The 17,530-nt window shown below is 31.9% G+C and overlaps 1 protein-coding gene across 8 annotated transcripts in view; it reads left to right on the top strand.

Moving 5' to 3' along the window:
* The window catches only part of LOC108737595 (nucleolysin TIA-1), a 744,862-nt gene that overhangs the window by 188,030 nt on the left and 539,302 nt on the right, over nucleotides 1–17,530 (top strand). For 5 of the 8 annotated variants that reach the window (XR_003231829.1, XR_003231830.1, XR_003231836.1 and 2 more), the window contains 3 exons: nucleotides 15,716–16,097; nucleotides 16,161–16,260; nucleotides 16,479–16,702. Coding sequence is in view for 2 of the 8 variants with exons in the window: in XM_025978002.1 (XP_025833787.1) it covers nucleotides 3,401–3,409 (9 nt within the window). In the remaining 6 variants the exon portion in view is untranslated. Of the gene's footprint in view, nucleotides 1–3,400; nucleotides 4,471–7,966; nucleotides 11,923–15,715; nucleotides 16,098–16,160; nucleotides 16,261–16,478; nucleotides 16,703–17,530 lie in introns of those variants that run through there. The other 3 variants (XR_003231832.1, XM_025978009.1, XM_025978002.1) reach the window with 3 other exon arrangements.

The raw sequence follows: 17,530 nt of genomic DNA on the forward strand, positions 1-17,530 counted from the left end.
AAGTCAGATAGGTATATATATAGGTAGGTACCTAACGTAGCAATTTCAATTATAAAAAAGGTATTTGGATAGAGGTGAAACAGTAGGTAGAATTCGCCCTCTCGCTAAAACAACTTTACATGACGTTCGTTTGGGAATTGAAACAAACCAAGTTGTTTTCCAGTAATTTGTACCAATTTCCGGGGGCTTGCATTTGTAATCGAATCGACACACTTTTATCTTGCATCCGAAAGTTTCTGAATAGCCTCCAATTTATTCCCAATGGTACCGTTATAAGCTCTTGCAGCAGGGTTCAAGTAAATTTTACGCTTAACATAATACACACCTTTAAATGCCGTGTAATTAAAGCATTCATGCAAACAACTGTTCTCAGTTAACAACCACAATTTGTCAAAATAATTCCACCGTGTCAGGCGATAGATACCTACCACGTACGGTTTTTATTTAAACAATAATTTCTACATCTACTTCGTACATTACGATATAGTGTAGGCAGTAGTAATGGTGGCTCATGATGAAATCAATCGGGAATTTTGGATGTATCGTTCGCGGAAGCTACTAGTGTCTGTAAACTTCTCATAGAATTTTATCGATTTTTGATAAAAAAAAATTTTTTCATCGGAAAGAATCGATAGAACTGTAAACGATCTTGAGACATTACATTTGAGCAATGCAATTTTAGTTGATAAAATGGTCAATTTTTCCGTGCAGTACTATACGGATTATACGCTCCTCACCGGTTAAGAGTTTGGCCGAGGGTTGTCTCCTTTCTTTTCTGGCCTAGTGCTGTTCTTTTCTACTTTGCGCCGGTCAAACTGAAGGTCACATCGCTACAGAAAGTAAACGAAGTATATCAGTATATCGATAAATCCATACATATTCATTGACAATATAACTATTGATATAGTGATAACTATCGATAACTATTGATATGTCGATATTTTTGCCCAGCACTAGTACCTGCCGAGCTCACGCGGACCAGTTCAATAATTAAGTCGCAGAAATACAATTCCACTCATGGGTGGTACCTATAAAACATTATTGACGGGTTTTCGTCAGAAATAGAAGTGAGAATCGCGTTTTGTTTAAAGTGCAGGACTGTTTTGTGAAATGCTTTTTATCGATCACGATTAATTTCGCAGAGCCTTTGACCTGTAAAATGAAGGTAGGATAGATATATCGCTTTATAAAACTGCGTCAAACGATTTCAAATTAAATGCACAATTCTTTGTTTCACAAAGAAAGAGGAAATAAGTCATCGTATATTAAAGTATACTAAACTAGTTTTCGAACAGTTAATCGTTGAAAACAAAAAGATTATCTATGTATTAAAAGAGCTTGATACGTAAACAGGGATTTTTAACACACTAATAACGCAATCCATAAGTACACCTAGAATGAGAATTTCATGTTTGAACTGAATTATGCGAAAAGTTTGAAGTTTATTCTGTAGTTGAAGAGAACATTTACATTCTAATGCAGTTATCACTGTTCATTAATTGTTCTTAGTCATATAAACGAGCAATCTATTTATCTTTTGCGTAAACTTAATATAAAATAAGTCCTGAACAAAGAAACTCCATTAACATGTATATTTATTATAAGACGTACACTTCACTTAGTTTGCAAATAATTAACAATAAGCCGACTGCTTATTCTTACGCCCACTTAATGGGTTATCTTTGGAAGCGTTTACTACTTTTTTTGAAATTTACATGTTACATTATTGCAAAATTTCATTTGTTAAACCCATTCAACATTTGACTTCTTTTGTATCAAAGAATATCTCTATAACTATACCTTTCTGGATAAGAAAATCGCTCATTCTGCGGAAGTTAAATTTAAAACCATTAACTGATATTATACCAACCGTCGAATCATCACATACAGATATCTCAGGTGAAACGGTTGCAGTATTGAAACAATTATCTCGCTCGGTTCAGTTGTTACAGGTATACTTCATTTACTTTCTCTAGCGATGTTCCCCTTCCGATGTCTTGGATGCACACTGGCAAAATCGTAGGTAGGGAGAAAAAAGCTCATTATATTCTCGACTATTGTTCATTAAACATACTTTTTCATACAGTACCTGCCAAAAGTTTTGTTCAATCATGATAGTAGTGCGAGTCGAAAACAAGCGTTAAAGCCTTTAATATGTCTTCAAATATAAACAAACATTAATATTGATATTTTCAGTAGTAATTGGTACCAATAAAAGCACATTTGAGCAATGCAATTTTAGTTGATAAAATGGTCAATTTTTCCGTGCAGTACTATACGGATTATACGCTCCTCACCGGTTAAGAATTTGGCCGAGGGTTGTCTCCTTTCTTTTCTGGCCTAGTGCTGTTCTTTTCTACTTTGCGCCGGTCAAACTAAAGGTCACATCGCTAGAGAAACTAAACAAAGTATATCTACAGAGCTTGAATATAAATACAATAATACAAAGGGAAATGTTTAATAAAGTATACGTAAATACGATAATACGTCTATTTGAACATAAGAATATCTAAATTTTCTGTCACAAGAGTAGTATTTACTACTGGAAAACAGGGTATGCACCTACGTTGTTGCAAATTGGTAACCTTTGTCATAGGAAATGACCTGCCGTCGGTCTATAGACAAGTTCCTTGCTTTGTCATTTTCTGGGAAGTCCATACGATGAGATTTAGTCGACCCACACGCCACGTTGTTTCCGATCTTCTTTTGTTCATTTACGTGTATTTAAACTTTGCGAACAGTTCCGTAGTCACATGCATGTATGGATTTGCATCTTTTCGTTGAAATACACGAAAGAAAAAATTGTTCTATCGTTAGAATAAAATTTAAACTTTTACTGCCTTACAAATACATTTTACATAAAGTAATGAATTAGCCTTATAGGAGGTAAATACTTGAAAGAATAAACCGTAGCAAGTAGACAAATACTATATGTTATCCTTTAATTAACTTTTTGTAATAATTGCACGTTACTTTCAAATTTAGTTTAAAAATGGTTTAAAGTCAGATATGTGTAATAAAATGTACAGCTGAACCATCGAGAGGTGACCCCTTACTTGCGGCGCAGATGATCAACAAGAACCGTATTCGACATAGGCATATTGTGTTTTTTTTTTTGTTAAATGAATGTGAAAATTATAGTCCAGTTGTGTACGTCGAGGTCTTCGCTCCAAGAAAAGCTGAACTTAAATATTTCACTTTAACACAGAATAACCATCGTCCAATGCGCATATGTAGGCATTACAATCTGAGGGGTCACGTCTCGTTGGTTCAGTTGTACATTTTTGCTGAATGATAATGCGCTTAAAGTTTAGTAGTAGAAAATGTGGTTATTTAGAGATAGATGGCTGTGTAGAAGTGTACGAGTGGAGATACGATTACAATTTTTTTTCTATTTCAGGCTCAATGAAATACGTTACGCAATTACAACCAACTCGACCTAGTGATATTTTAGTAGATAACACTAAGGTATATTTGTTATATATAATTTTCGCGGGTTGTTTGTGCCAAATTTCAACTTTTCTCTCATGCAGGATTCATCAGTTAATTATATATTGTCTATAGTTATAACCAAGACAAGAAAATCGCTGGCTACATTTTAAATAAACGTGCATTGTATATGGTTAGGGCTGTACGATCACAAATCGAAATTTTTGTTGATTCATAATTAATTAAGTTTAATTGATAATAGACAAATAATTGATTGATAAAATAGGGTGAATTACAACGAAAAGATTGTTCTTGCGTTTGCAACATTTTAGCGAAATTGTTGTGCAAATTTTAACAATTTCACGAAGCAAATAGGTTTTCAAAATAGTTTTCTTTGCCCATAAAAACCTTTTCGCTATACATACATATTAATGAATAAAGGTTGAATGACTTCAAAATTTAGAAGTTTAAATTATTGGTGATGCTAAGAATAACATCAAATTAATTAAATTTTAGTTCAATAAAATAAAAAAAAGGGCTTGGTGTATATTTCATAATTCGTAAATTTATTCTGATCTGAACATTGTTTCGACTTTTAAAAGTCTAAACGAATGTATGAAACATACACCAAGTGTTTTCTTTTCTGTTTTATTTAACTAATTAGTAGGTGATAATGTTTCAAGTACCAAACAAATAATTAAAAAAAATAATAACAAGTAAGTACACATCATATCCGTTCTGTTATTATTCGTCGAAACGTCCCAATATGAAGTTCTCTGATATAAATATGAATATTTGTGTGGATGGTGCGAATTTTACGAATAGACTGTCCAGATCTATACATTGTTATAATGTCGAGCTAGATTGTCAATTATAAACGGAATTGTAGTGTAGATGATGTTAAATAGCAAAATTGAGTGGTCTATAGTAAAATTCACATTATGCACTAAAGATTCATATACAGGGTCTCCCAGTTATAATAATTAAAAAAGAAACCATGGCTTCCTGACACAAAATACAACAAAAAAGTGTTATACAATTTTTCAATCCAGTGACAATTGAGCTCGCAAATCGACTTTGTAAATTTGAACGTACAATTTGTTTCATTACGGGCCTGGATCTAGGCGACTAACGTCGCTCAGCTGATCTAGTGTGATTGTAACAAGTACCTACCGGGAAGAAGCCGAATGCACTTCCACCTTGTAAAAAAAAGGTAAAAGTGAAAAAGAAATACGTACCTTTTTTAAAAAATGTTTAAATTGTCCGCCATTCGCTTCAATGCAACACTGACAGCGACGTACCCAGTTGCTGCGAATTTTGGCCCAGATACCGGGAATATTTCGAATTATCCGATAGGCATTGATAATGTAACTCACCACCTACTGACGGTTGAATAAGAACCGTACTAGAATGCACTATCACACTACTAATTGTCCTTATTGTAATAGTCTTTTATGAAATGACCACTAAATAAATAAACTAACACTAACAAACAAGTAAATTCCACAACAATCCAAAGTGAACTGAACAACCTGTTAGAATCTACAACATTATGTGCCTTGTTTTCGAGTTACTTCCAGCAGTGTAATTATACGAGGTTATATCAATACTTAGCTTTTTACATTTAATGAAAACAAAATAACCAAAATTGGTCCTTCTGGACACACCCTTGTATTACCCCACGTGGGGTTAATGAGCCCTGCCAGGCAAAAGTAACGTTTAACACATGTGAATGGTCAAAGTAGGTCTGCATCTTGTCTCAACTTTTACAACCATAACACATACATTTGTTATCGTACACTAGTACGTTGTTACAAATCTTTAGCAAACGCTGGGTGGTGAGGGTTGTTTGTGCACCGCTTCTAACTATTCCGTTGTTGTTAAAATTTCTTTTGTATTTAAAATAACATAATACTCGTCGTCATGGACTACATTAGGTCCACTTCAGTTTACGATCACGGGATTTTCGATTGTGATAGGTACATAGTTTTTCTAACGTGTTTCAGTCATCTAATGGACCTTAACGCGAGTGCATTTTCTTCGGCTGATCCGTAACTTAATACCAAACATAAACAATAACATCACCCCAAAAACCAGCTGATTCCGACCTACCGAAGGTGAATTTTTCTACGATCAGCTGGCAATCGTAATTAATTTGCGATTGTGCAGGGTCGGCATCGAAACTCTTATAATTTTTTAATTTTTTATTTTGTTTCAAAAGTCAAAAGTGTTATAACATTTTATGTTCCAAATGTCCGTAGGAATCTGTGGTATAAATATTAATTATTATAACTGGGACACCCTATATAATTGTCGTTAATTTCATTAATCAATTATTTGTTGAGTGAAGTGATTCAAAGCCCTGGAAAGCATATACGATGTTACACATAACGTACATAGCCTGGACGGTTATTAAATTTAACAGTTCATTATCGACTGTAAGAAAATAAACGATTATTTCGACTAATCGGAACAATCGGCTAATCGAAATAATCAATTATTTAAATTAGTCGCAATAATTTATTAATCAAGTTATCATTAGGGAAATAAGAACCAGTATTACAGCGGTTGTGGTTACTATAAATTGACTTTTGACTTTTTTAATTTACTATTTTGGTACCCACTGCATTTGGTTTATAGAAGTGTTACACATTATTTTTATTTTGGTTTAGAATTTGTGTTTTTGCTTTACAGAATTTATTATCTAACCATTACAGAACGTTATTTTAAACGTAACTGTAAAGGTCATATTACACGGCGCGTTGAGCGTAGATCGATATTCCACGCGCGCGCTGCCACCGTGAAAAAGCTCGCGAACACGTTACCTGGAGCGTGAATTGGCAATCCACGCGCAGTGTAACAGAGGCTTAAGGTTGACCTTAACCGTAACCCTAAGCGCAACCGTAAAAATCACAACCAAAGATAGCCACATAAAGATAATAAATTTTCTAGACGAATTAACAGCAAATATTTTTTTGATAGCAAACAAAATGGCAGAAACAGAAGCGTTTTTATTAGACCATGGATTATAGAAATAAACCTTTTCAGAAAAGTTTGCAGGGACCTTCAATCAGAAAATATATTATTATCTTTATGTGATTATTAAGTATTTCCTTTATGAACAATTTGATTTAAAAAGTAAAAATAATCGGATAATTTGCGCAGCCCTAGTGCATACATACTTATACCAAAAATGTATTATTTTATTAGAATGAAAGAATGTGAGTGTTGTGAAGCTCCTGCACCGCGCTGTTGCGGCCATTCCGATTCCTTTAGCTCGTTCACGCTAGCTCTCTGTCCCTTCATCTCTATTTTTGATTTTTTTTTTTCTCTCTCTGTATTTACTTTGGGACAGTTTATATAGCTACCACACAACAGGTATTGCATGTCGATGACGATACCATATAAAAACCAAGATTGTTATGATGGTGTGTGTTAACAGTTAGCAGATGACGAATGGTTATCTTCAGGCATGTTGGCTTGATGGACTCGGTTTGTCAACCACCATTATTAAAGAACCAGCATTATCGAGAATTGGTGCATATTTTCCGGCACCAACTCGATTTTTCGAACAATCAGCATTTTTCTAACGTTTTTTCTTTTATGTGTGTGTATATGTACACATATACATGTTATATATATATAGTTCAATGATGCTGTGTGTTATTACAGTTTTAGATGTAAGAAATTAAATTTTTAAATATGGTGTCTATATGTTGCTCGAGATAAGAAAAATTTCAATTACGTTTGTATGTTCGTATTAAAAATCTTAAAGTTGTAATTATCGAATTGTTGGCTACTGTTCCTTCGACGTTTTAGGGGAATGTGTAACGTGTTTAAAGCTCTATATATACTTATGTATGTGTAGGATTTTTTTAAAACACTTAACACAGAATTTTGCTGTTTCTTAACCAATTTTTTGTTCGTTCGCATCACTTACCGGTTTTATTGACTATGTTTCATTATATTTTACGAGTTAGTTCTTCTACCTTTTAAAAAAGTTCTGTATGATTCCTTCAAAACTTTACTGCCATAAACAACAAATTATATTTTTGCAATTTAACATCATCCCGAACTTTTCTCGAGTAGAAAAATAAAGGTGAATTTAGAAAAAAAAGCAAATAAAGAAGTACGAACGGTGTATCAGTTTTCCTCTATTCTCGTGTAAAAGAGATAAACTCTATGAGAAAGAATAAATGTCGTCTTCACCTTTATTTAGTACGCGATTGACAAATAATTTCTCCGTAATTGTTTTTGTTTTTAAAAGAATAGTCACAGTATTTTTTAGACGCTTTGAAATTAACAAGTTCGTCAATATCGTCATTAATTAAAGCGCAATTGTTTGTTAATGCCTTTAAATAAACTAGAAAATCAGAATATTCTTAACAGACCAGTACGCCTTATTAAACAATAGATTGTCAATCTTTTTAGAAACGGCTTTTCGAGCAAAACCAAACAGAAATTTCTCTTCCGTGCCTCGGTCTTCTTTGTTAGGTACTTTTACTGATTAATTAAACAGGTGAATACTTTGTTCTAGGGCTGAGACAGGTTACACATCTCATTCAATTTCCTTGGTGTACCTATTAACGGAAAATTTTATCATCGTGTTTTTATTGTACGTGTATTTTTGAAGTTCGATGTTTTTCTCGATGTTCAATAATTAATTATTGCAGATTGTATAGAGAATCAGCAGATTTAATTGCGAATTGCATACATATTATGTCTTTATGACATAAGTCACTAACGAATGTAATATTTCTTGTATATATATAAAAAAAAATGGCGTTCGTGCATATTTTGTGATTTTTGGTACGGTAAAGTTATAAAGATGCAACAGTGAGAAATGAAATTTATAGACAGCATCCAATAGAACTGCTGATCAAAAGTTTCCGAAGATATTACCTATTTTATTTTTTTTAAACAAAAATCTGCTGTAGTTACCCTTTTAATTCAAGCGAAATTATTAAGAAACACAACAATCTCTTTCTTGACTTTGGTTCTTGGAAAATATTTTATTGCTTTCTCTAAATTTGTACTTCCTATCGTAAGATTTCGAATAATAAAGTATTAGAAGCATTTTTCCGGATAAATTACAAAAACTTGATACAAGAATAATTACTTTACATGATTATTCAAAAAGAAAACGGTCATGTACTTACCAAAAAATGGTTAACGAAGTTTTAGTTAAGCGTTTTAATTTTTTTTTTGTTTTTCGAACGATTACATTTTTAGTTTTAGTTTCGGAGCGACTCGGTATGTTTTAATAAAAGATACAAACGAAGTAGGTAAACGATGCGTATTTAGGTAACTAAGTAGATAGGTAGGTAGATAGATTTATGATATACACCACAGTCCAATTTTTTTTTTTTAATGTCAATACTTGATTAAATACATGAAGTATATATGTAGCAAAGAAAAGCTGGAATCTTTTAACCAAAATATTCGTTATACTCGAGAACAATATTCTTATCTTCCCTACAGTCAACTTAAAAAATTGTTATACATTTACAAGTTGTGTGTTGTGGCAATCCTAACTCGACGTGTACGGCGTATGCTCAACCATTAACTAGCGCGTGGAACGCTGATCCACGCTCCATGTAATGTGGTCGGCGTAGCTTAAGCGTGGCGAAACCTCTTGGCACTCTCTTTCCCGAGCACTGTTGATAAATGTCAAAGAAACGCACCTATGGTCAAATAACTTACTCAGTTTGCATAAACATACAATAGATACCGTAAAATTATGTAATGCATATACAAAGATTAAATAATATATAAAAAAACTTTTTTTACATTATATGTTATATGTATTTATAACGTTTACCGCCGGTGCTCGCGAAAGAACGCATCAAGACGTCCTTTCCCGCTCGATGTCGCGCCGAACCCATTACACGGAGCGTGGATCGACATTCCACGCGCTGTGGAAAGGAGTCACAACACATGCCTTCTCGCTCCAGATCGTGACGAACCCGTTACACCGCGGTGGATCGGCATTTCACGCACGCGCTGCCGACGTACCGTAGAAAGGAGTCATAGAACGTGCTAGGACAGGACATCCCGGTCTAGATTGCCGACGAACCCGTTATTTGGCATAAATCGGTATTCCACGCGCGCGCCACCTGCGCTTCGACGAAAGGAATTACAGAAAGTGCTAGGACGGTCCCTCTCGCTCCTTACACAGGGCGGGGATCGCTACTCCACGCGCCCAATGTCAACGCGCCGTGGAAAAGAGTCACAGAACGTGTTAGGACGGGGCGTCCCGGTCTAGATCGCGACAACCCCGTTACGCGGCATGGATCGGCATTCCACGCGCCGTGAAGAAGAGTCACAAAACATGCTAGGACGGGCCTTCCCCTTTCCAAATCGCGACTAACACGTTACACCGAGCGTGGATCGGCAATCCACGCGCTGTGTAATAGGGACTTAAAGTGACCCTCATTGATAAATGTAAGTAATGTTCGAATGAATCTATTCAGTATTTAGCTTCCGTTTAGATCTAAATAAATATAAAACAAGTTCGTCTTTAAGGAGAAACAACGTCAATCGCTGTCGAGTAAAGTGAATATTTTATTGAGCTTATCCAGTTTAATATTTATTTACAAAAATTATGATCGTGGTAAATAAAAAGTGTTGGCATTTAAAAAAAAAAGCTGTGGTTTCGAAAGCTGCGTTTTTGTATGATAAAAAGCACAGGAGTTTTGATACAAGACTAAGTATACTGCAGTATATATAAAGATAAGTGTACCTATATAGGCTATCGGGCATAATAAATTCATACACAAATTAATATATTAGCCCGTGTATGCGAATATTATGTTGTAATTATTAGTTATAATTTACCCAAGTGGGTGTTATTATTTAATGTATAAAATATAAATACCTAAGCCATAATAATAATTAATAATGATGGTGATGTTGAACAAAGATATTATTAAAAACAAAAAATATGTTCTGCTATGCAATATAATGCAAGCAAAATGCACTCATCCGTGTTGAAGCACATACAGAAAATGTGTAATTACACCGTGTTAAGTGTTTAAATTGTAAGGGTTTAAACAGATACATATATATACACTTACATTTGCCCTCATGTGGTTGTACAAATATACATAACGTTTATAAATTTAAGTCCTAAATTAAATTTAACAGTACGTCGTAAAAATGCGTCTTATTTTTCTTTTTTTTTTTTACTTATGTATATCTAAAACGATGTCATTTTCAAAATTAATTATTATTACACTAAAAAGGTACTAAAGCGTTTGACACTCTGATAACGAAGTTACAACAGTCCAAAACACCCAATATCGAATAGTATCTGTATGTAATCGATAGTGATTGTATGAATGAGAATGATTTTCTGATTGCTCTTCACAATAATTTATTTTCATGTGGATTTAGTTCGAATTTTCACTCAATTTATCATTAGTTCTAGTTCTGGTTTTTCTCAACCTGTACTACAACTACCTTATTAACATATATTATGGAATATTTCCCAATCGTTCAATTAATTATATTTTGCTATGAGTTCGCCACCGTCCCTTAAATTCGTACTCTATTAGCTTTCGACAGTTTCCATAGCTGTACTGGCAATATTATGCAGATTTACGGAAAAGAAACGTTTTAAATTTTTAGTTGAGAATAAAGTTGAACTCTTTTATATACTTATAACAAGTCATATCAAAAGCAGTCGTTTCGTGGTTCGTTTGAAGTGACACATTGTCAGTTGGATGTATTTAAATATGTAAAATGCTGTTGTTCAGATGGGTTGTGTACATTACATTCGTTTGTTTTCGTGTATATTAATAAATATATACAACATATAAACGTATATAAAAATACGAGATTCTTTGTTACCGTTTACCGTGATAGTCAATTAAATGTTTAAAGAATATCCGCAGGCCGATGAGTTTGTCCTGAATTTTCGTGTTTATATGCTTTGACTATGACTTCATACCGTTGCCTTTTGTTTATTCCACTGAAGAGAATTTTCATAAATACTACGGATTCTGGTATCGTTTATCATATTAATGTCTAATAATTGAAGAGTACAAAATTCCCTGATTTGAGCTCGTAATTACTATAATTAATGTCTTCTATAATGTCGACAAGCTTTTGTGACACATTTTTATTTTTGGTGAAATAATAAATACACGCGCCAATTCAGAATTTGAGAAAAAGGACTTTTTTACATTTTGCGAAATATCTCCTCTCTCCAGTTCTTTTTTTTTGTCATATACGTCTTTATTGATTCTTGTTCCCTCTGTAATTAATTGTCTGCAAAACGGCCTGGTTTGAAGTCGGTAAATGTTTTTGTTAATAACAAATTGTGTTCAAAGTTAGAAAAATGTTTTTTTTGTGCCTTTAAATATTTTGGGTACAAAGTTCGTACCCAGAAGCCTTAAATTTTCAGAGATCGTTGCTTATAATAATATTAAAAAGTAGTCCAAATTTCAACAAATTTGAGTAATATTTTTCGATTTTTATAATCTTAATTGTAAAAAAAATTAAACTAAGCGGGAAAAGTTAAAAAACTATTCAGATTTCAAATACCATTAGTTTTTGAAAAATATTGATTGATCCGCCCTAATGTAACTTTGAAGTGCTTTTTAAGACGAAGATTTTCCAAAACAAAAATTTATAGTGTTAAAAAAAATAGTGTTTTATACACCGCGTAAGGAGTGATCAGCAGAAATCAATACTTTTTTTAAATTTTCTGGCTTACATTAATTTCAATGATTTAATTTTTTTACAAAAAAAATTGCACATTTTTCAAGTAAGGTGCAAATAAGTCGGACATTTCTTACTCAAAAAGTTAAAAATCGATCTTGCTGAAAGTACTTCTTAATGTAATTATGAGTAACAATTTCTGAAACTTTTAGGCTCCTAAGTATTTCCGTTATTTCCGATATTTAATGTCGAGAACAAAAAATTTCTAACTTCGAACACAATTTGTTAATACACAAATCACTTAGTGACTTCAAATCAGTCAATTATATAGGGAACAAACAACAATAAAGACGTATGGCAAATAAAGCGCTGGGGTCTTTTTTTTTTAATTTTATAATTTATTCTAAATGAACGCATTTGTTTACTATTATACCAAAAATAAAAATACCCAGTAATTAAAATGTTTATTTTCGATGAAAACAGAGCCCCGTTGACTCTTCATTCTCTCTTGGTAAAATATGTCTAATTATTTCGTAATCATCAGTCTTTTGTTAGAAATTTTCTTGGACGAATTGGCAAAATGATAGAGCCCTTTGTTGAGTAATAAACTTCGCCCGTCCATATTAATTCGCATCGGTTTGAATCGCCTTCAAAAACCTAACTAACCGACTATATTTCGTTGTAATTTCAAGATACTATACATCGATTACAAATTACTAGTTAAACTTTATCCTAAAAATGGTCGATTGTACGTGTTCCTTTTGAAAATCAAAAATAATTATGGACATTGTAGTACTTCGTTAAGAGAGATCGTCAAACTTATTCTTTTATTTGCCTAAATATTTAAATTCCACCAAGATTAATAAATTAATGTAATATTTGATTGAATGGTAACGAAATCAAAAATGAAGCTAATATAAATATTGCATTTTTATATCCTTTGACTGGTATTCTACTGCCGTGAGTATCAAAAATATAAAATAAGCATCTCGAAAGGTAGTGTAGATAATTTATCTGATATCTCTAATAAAATTGTAATGTATTCCTTGTGGGTGTTTTGTAGACAGATAGACAGACATTTTATTTATATGTATGTATAAATTATACAGGAGTGCGGAAGTAGAATAACAGTCTTTGAGTTTATTTAAAGCTAGGTATACATACATATATATATATTTTATTACTATCTTCAGATACAATTATTTTGTCGTGAAAGAAAAGTTACATCATCGAAACATATCACGATATCACCCAATTTTTATAAGGATGCTTATTATTTATGAAAGTCAATATTATGCATAATTACGAATGTGTTATTATTAGTGTTAAAAATGTTGCCCTTAAAGTTACCATTTATTTTACCTAAGCGCGCAGCTTTCTGATTTAATCAGTGCTTTCCTTACTTTAGCTTTTATTATTACTGAGGTTGTTTAATCATTCCTATTATATTTATTATACCTGTTGTGTTCATTTTTTTATTACTAATACATAAGTGTTTCTGTCGTTTATTAAAAGTTTACTTCTTCAAACTAAAATAGTTGTTGAAGTGTTTACTGTGTAAGTGAGACCATTCATTGTAAATGTAACTTGTTTTTGTTGAATGTTCCTGTTAAGTTTTTGAAATTTTGTATCCCTTAAATGTTATATAAACTCCAATAATCAAGATATTGAAATGTAATGCATTTACTAGGTTAAAAATTTTGTAGATTAAGTTCGGAACGGTATTATATATAATATTATATATATAATGATAAAAAGGATGCTATTCCAGGTATATACACGTTGTTTAACAACATGTCGAGGCGTGCTAAAAGGATGTTATTTTAAAAGCAGACACTTAAAGTATATACTTAACATTTATGAAAGAAAATGGAATTGAATAAAGAAAATTATAAGTTTCGTGTTTTCTTGTCGATTCCACTTCCTTCCTTTACAGTTACATCTGTTTATTAAAAACCAATGGTGCGTAAAACGTGATACATACGTCTGTTTTGAATTCTTCAAATTTTTAAACATACATAATGTTAATGGGGTTTTAATTAATTTATTTTACATATTAGTCTTATTCACTTAAATGTGATGCTCAAAATTGTATGCTCTACGGCATTTTTATTTCATTTCCAATACTAAGTCGATTTAAACTACGAAATTTACATATTTCTCTACATAGTATGTACTTAAAGAAAATAACAAAACAATTTATGTATCAAGGATTTGGGAGCAAATTTTTAAGTTTAAACTTGTGTTGTTTTACTCGTTTGGCATTAGATGCGGTATGATGTCTTTATTTCAATTTCGATACACAGCAAAATTGTGGACGTCGAATTGAAGAAATATGAATATGAAATATTATATAGACGTCGAATATTTGTGAGTGCTTTTCGTTTAAATAGGTGTAGCCGACAGTAGCAAAAGAAAATTTTTATATCAGTCATTCTAATCGTTTTTCTCCGTATCATCAAATTAAAAGGTTAAATATTTTGTAGTGTTCTATTCAGGAACTTAATATAACAGGAGGGCATACAAGGACAATTATGTGTTTGGTGCAGTGCAGAAGTAGGTACACCAAGCTAACTAACGCAGCGGTTGACAAAATGAAACAGGTAACAAAAGGCGTTTAGTATTGAACCCTGTCACGATAAAGTTGAAAAGCTTTATACCGAATTAAATACCATAATGTATTCAAACAAACGGTGATGATATTGCTTTTGTGGTTGAAAAACAGTTCATTATATTGCACCTTCCGCGAAAAGCCGATTTACATAGGTACCATTTCCAGCAGTTTGTTGAATTTTGTAATTAACTTGTTTAAAAGTGACTCTAAAAATGCATTTCTTTGTTTAATAATAATTTCGCATTCAAATATGTTTTGGTGAAAATATATAAATATGTTATTGTACAAATGAAAATTTTATATTTCCCCATATAAGTGAAAAGTTATGCAGAAATATGTTTCTATAAGTAGAAACATACTTGTACATGTGTGAAAGGTAATAAATTTTTATTTACGTCAACTTGCTTCATGAACAGCAGGGGAGTAGTCATAAATTATAGGTTTATCGCTCACGGTACGTAGTGGTGCTACTACCCTTGGACACCATGGTTAAGTTTTAAACACCAAGCCAAAGTAAACTTCAAACTGTTACTCATCTTAGCAATAAATAGATGAATAAGTGAGAATTTAATTGCGTAAAAAAAATATCAAACCCAACTAATGCTCCCCTGATACAATAATCGAAAATTTTGAATACTATGTAATTTTTGGAGCGTCAGATTGTATTTTCAGCAGACCGCGAAATGAAACGTTAAAAGTAAGACATCCGCCTAATGTTAGCACCTCATATATACGATTAAAAAGTCAATCTAAAAGATCATAAAAAATTAACTACTATTAATTGCTATTTAAATTATTAATTAAATTATCTCTTCATTATTTTAAAATGTTTACATATTCATTCAATTGTACTCTTAATCTGATCAATAACGGTTAAGACTCCTGTATTGATTAAAATTAAAATACATTGTCTGACTAAAATAAAAACAGCGAATGGTGACGGTAGGAAAATAGGACTAATGAATATAATGAATGTTATCGTTGTCATATCCTTCCTTTTATTTACAGGAATATGGACCGAGAAGTGATTTAACTATCTTTACTAAATAGTATATCTATTAATTTACGTGCAGATTCCGGATCATTCTTTTAAAAATTTAAAAAGACGTACTATACAGGAGACACTTTTTTTCATGTCTATAGACGAACATATGACCTTATCTATGAACATAACTTCTATCTATGACTGTATTTACCATTTTTAAATCTAGCTATTTGCATGTCTATGATATATGCCAGTCTTTCCGGTATATAGAGTATATAAACATCTATACCAGTGTACTTGTTTTCTATGGTGTACACGAGTCGTATGAAACTGGCACCCGATATAAATAATCTAGTAATTCAAACTTCATCAATAAGTTGTGCCTCGTTTGCGTGTTCTAAATATGTAAGTAGAATAATTATACTTGTATTACTTTGTTAAATAAAAGAAAAATTGTTTCCGGTGTAGGTGGAAATGAAATGTCAATTCAAAAACTACTGAAGATATGATAATTTAATTGACGCCAGTTGATTGCGTACCATTTGTGTTTGAAGACTGAAACATTATGGTAAGCGGAGTTTATCTTTATATTATTTATTAGTAATGATTACAAATATACTAAATTTTTCAATGGTATTTCTATGATCATATTATCTACGGTTCATCAATAGGGCACACGTTTTAGTAATATCAATGAAAAATAGTAGTATTTTTTTATGTATTGTATACAAATTATTACTAATAAATGAGGCCGAATTAAACTTCAATTTGGTCTTGTTGAAATAGTCAATGTCTACATGGATGTTGTTTTTCGTGGACTGTATTCTTCATTTGCTGTTTTCATCTTCGCCTTACAACATCAGGCAGTGAAAATTTAACCCTTGAATGAGAGCAACTGGCTATTTGAATTACACTGAAACAACAAATTGTCTGCAGGGATATCCGTTCCAGATTTGGTTTGCTCAGCACATTGGTAGACTTTAGGACACCACCTTCTACAATTAATTAAGGTGAGAATGCATGACTTCATTAAAATAATTGCTTTTTTTTTAATCTGTTGTGACATTTCTTCTAACAATTATTAATCGTTAACAGTATAACTTGAGTTCGTCGTGCAACGATATTTCTTTTCACAGTTTCTGTTTTCCACAGAATAAATTGGTATTTTTCTTTTGTGATATGAGCAATAGTCTATGTCATTTATGTCATCTTTTGGTTTTCTTTAAATAACAGAATGCAATTAATTGACTGCATTATGTATACGTATACAAAGTACATATTATGTCATCTTTTGGTACAAAATAACTACAAATTGTAGTTAGTTAGTTACCTAATAACTTTATAAAAGCTTAAAATTCCGAATAATTATTATACATCAATGTTATTAATAATTCGGTTATAAGAGAATNGTTTATTACTTTATGAACTGTTATATTATGTAATTGTAACTTAGAATGATAGTTAAAATGTTTCTAAATTGATCTTTTGGCATAAATGTTAAAATTAGATTAAAATTAAATTAAATATTTGTTTATTAAAATTCATTTGGGTGGATAGGGTGGCTATAAGGGGCGATGCGGAGGCCACAGAGGGTTAGGGAAACTTTTTTCTCCTTTATCTTGCTTTTAAATAATGTTGGTATGACAGTTTATGTAGATAATATGATGCTTTTTGTTGTATTTGCTTTGAAATTTATTGATTATTGTGTCTCTCTTACAGGTATTTTATTTTTAACTCTTATAGGTTGTTAAAATGTATTATATCTTAGATATTGTGTTTATATTGATGTATTGTTGTTATTTGAAATAAATTTGTACTTTGTTATTAATTAAGGTGAG

This window comes from Agrilus planipennis, unplaced genomic scaffold (genome assembly GCF_000699045.2).
Source record: "Agrilus planipennis isolate EAB-ADULT unplaced genomic scaffold, Apla_2.0 scaffold15, whole genome shotgun sequence".
In the NCBI taxonomy this organism is placed as follows: Eukaryota; Metazoa; Arthropoda; class Insecta; order Coleoptera; family Buprestidae; genus Agrilus; species Agrilus planipennis.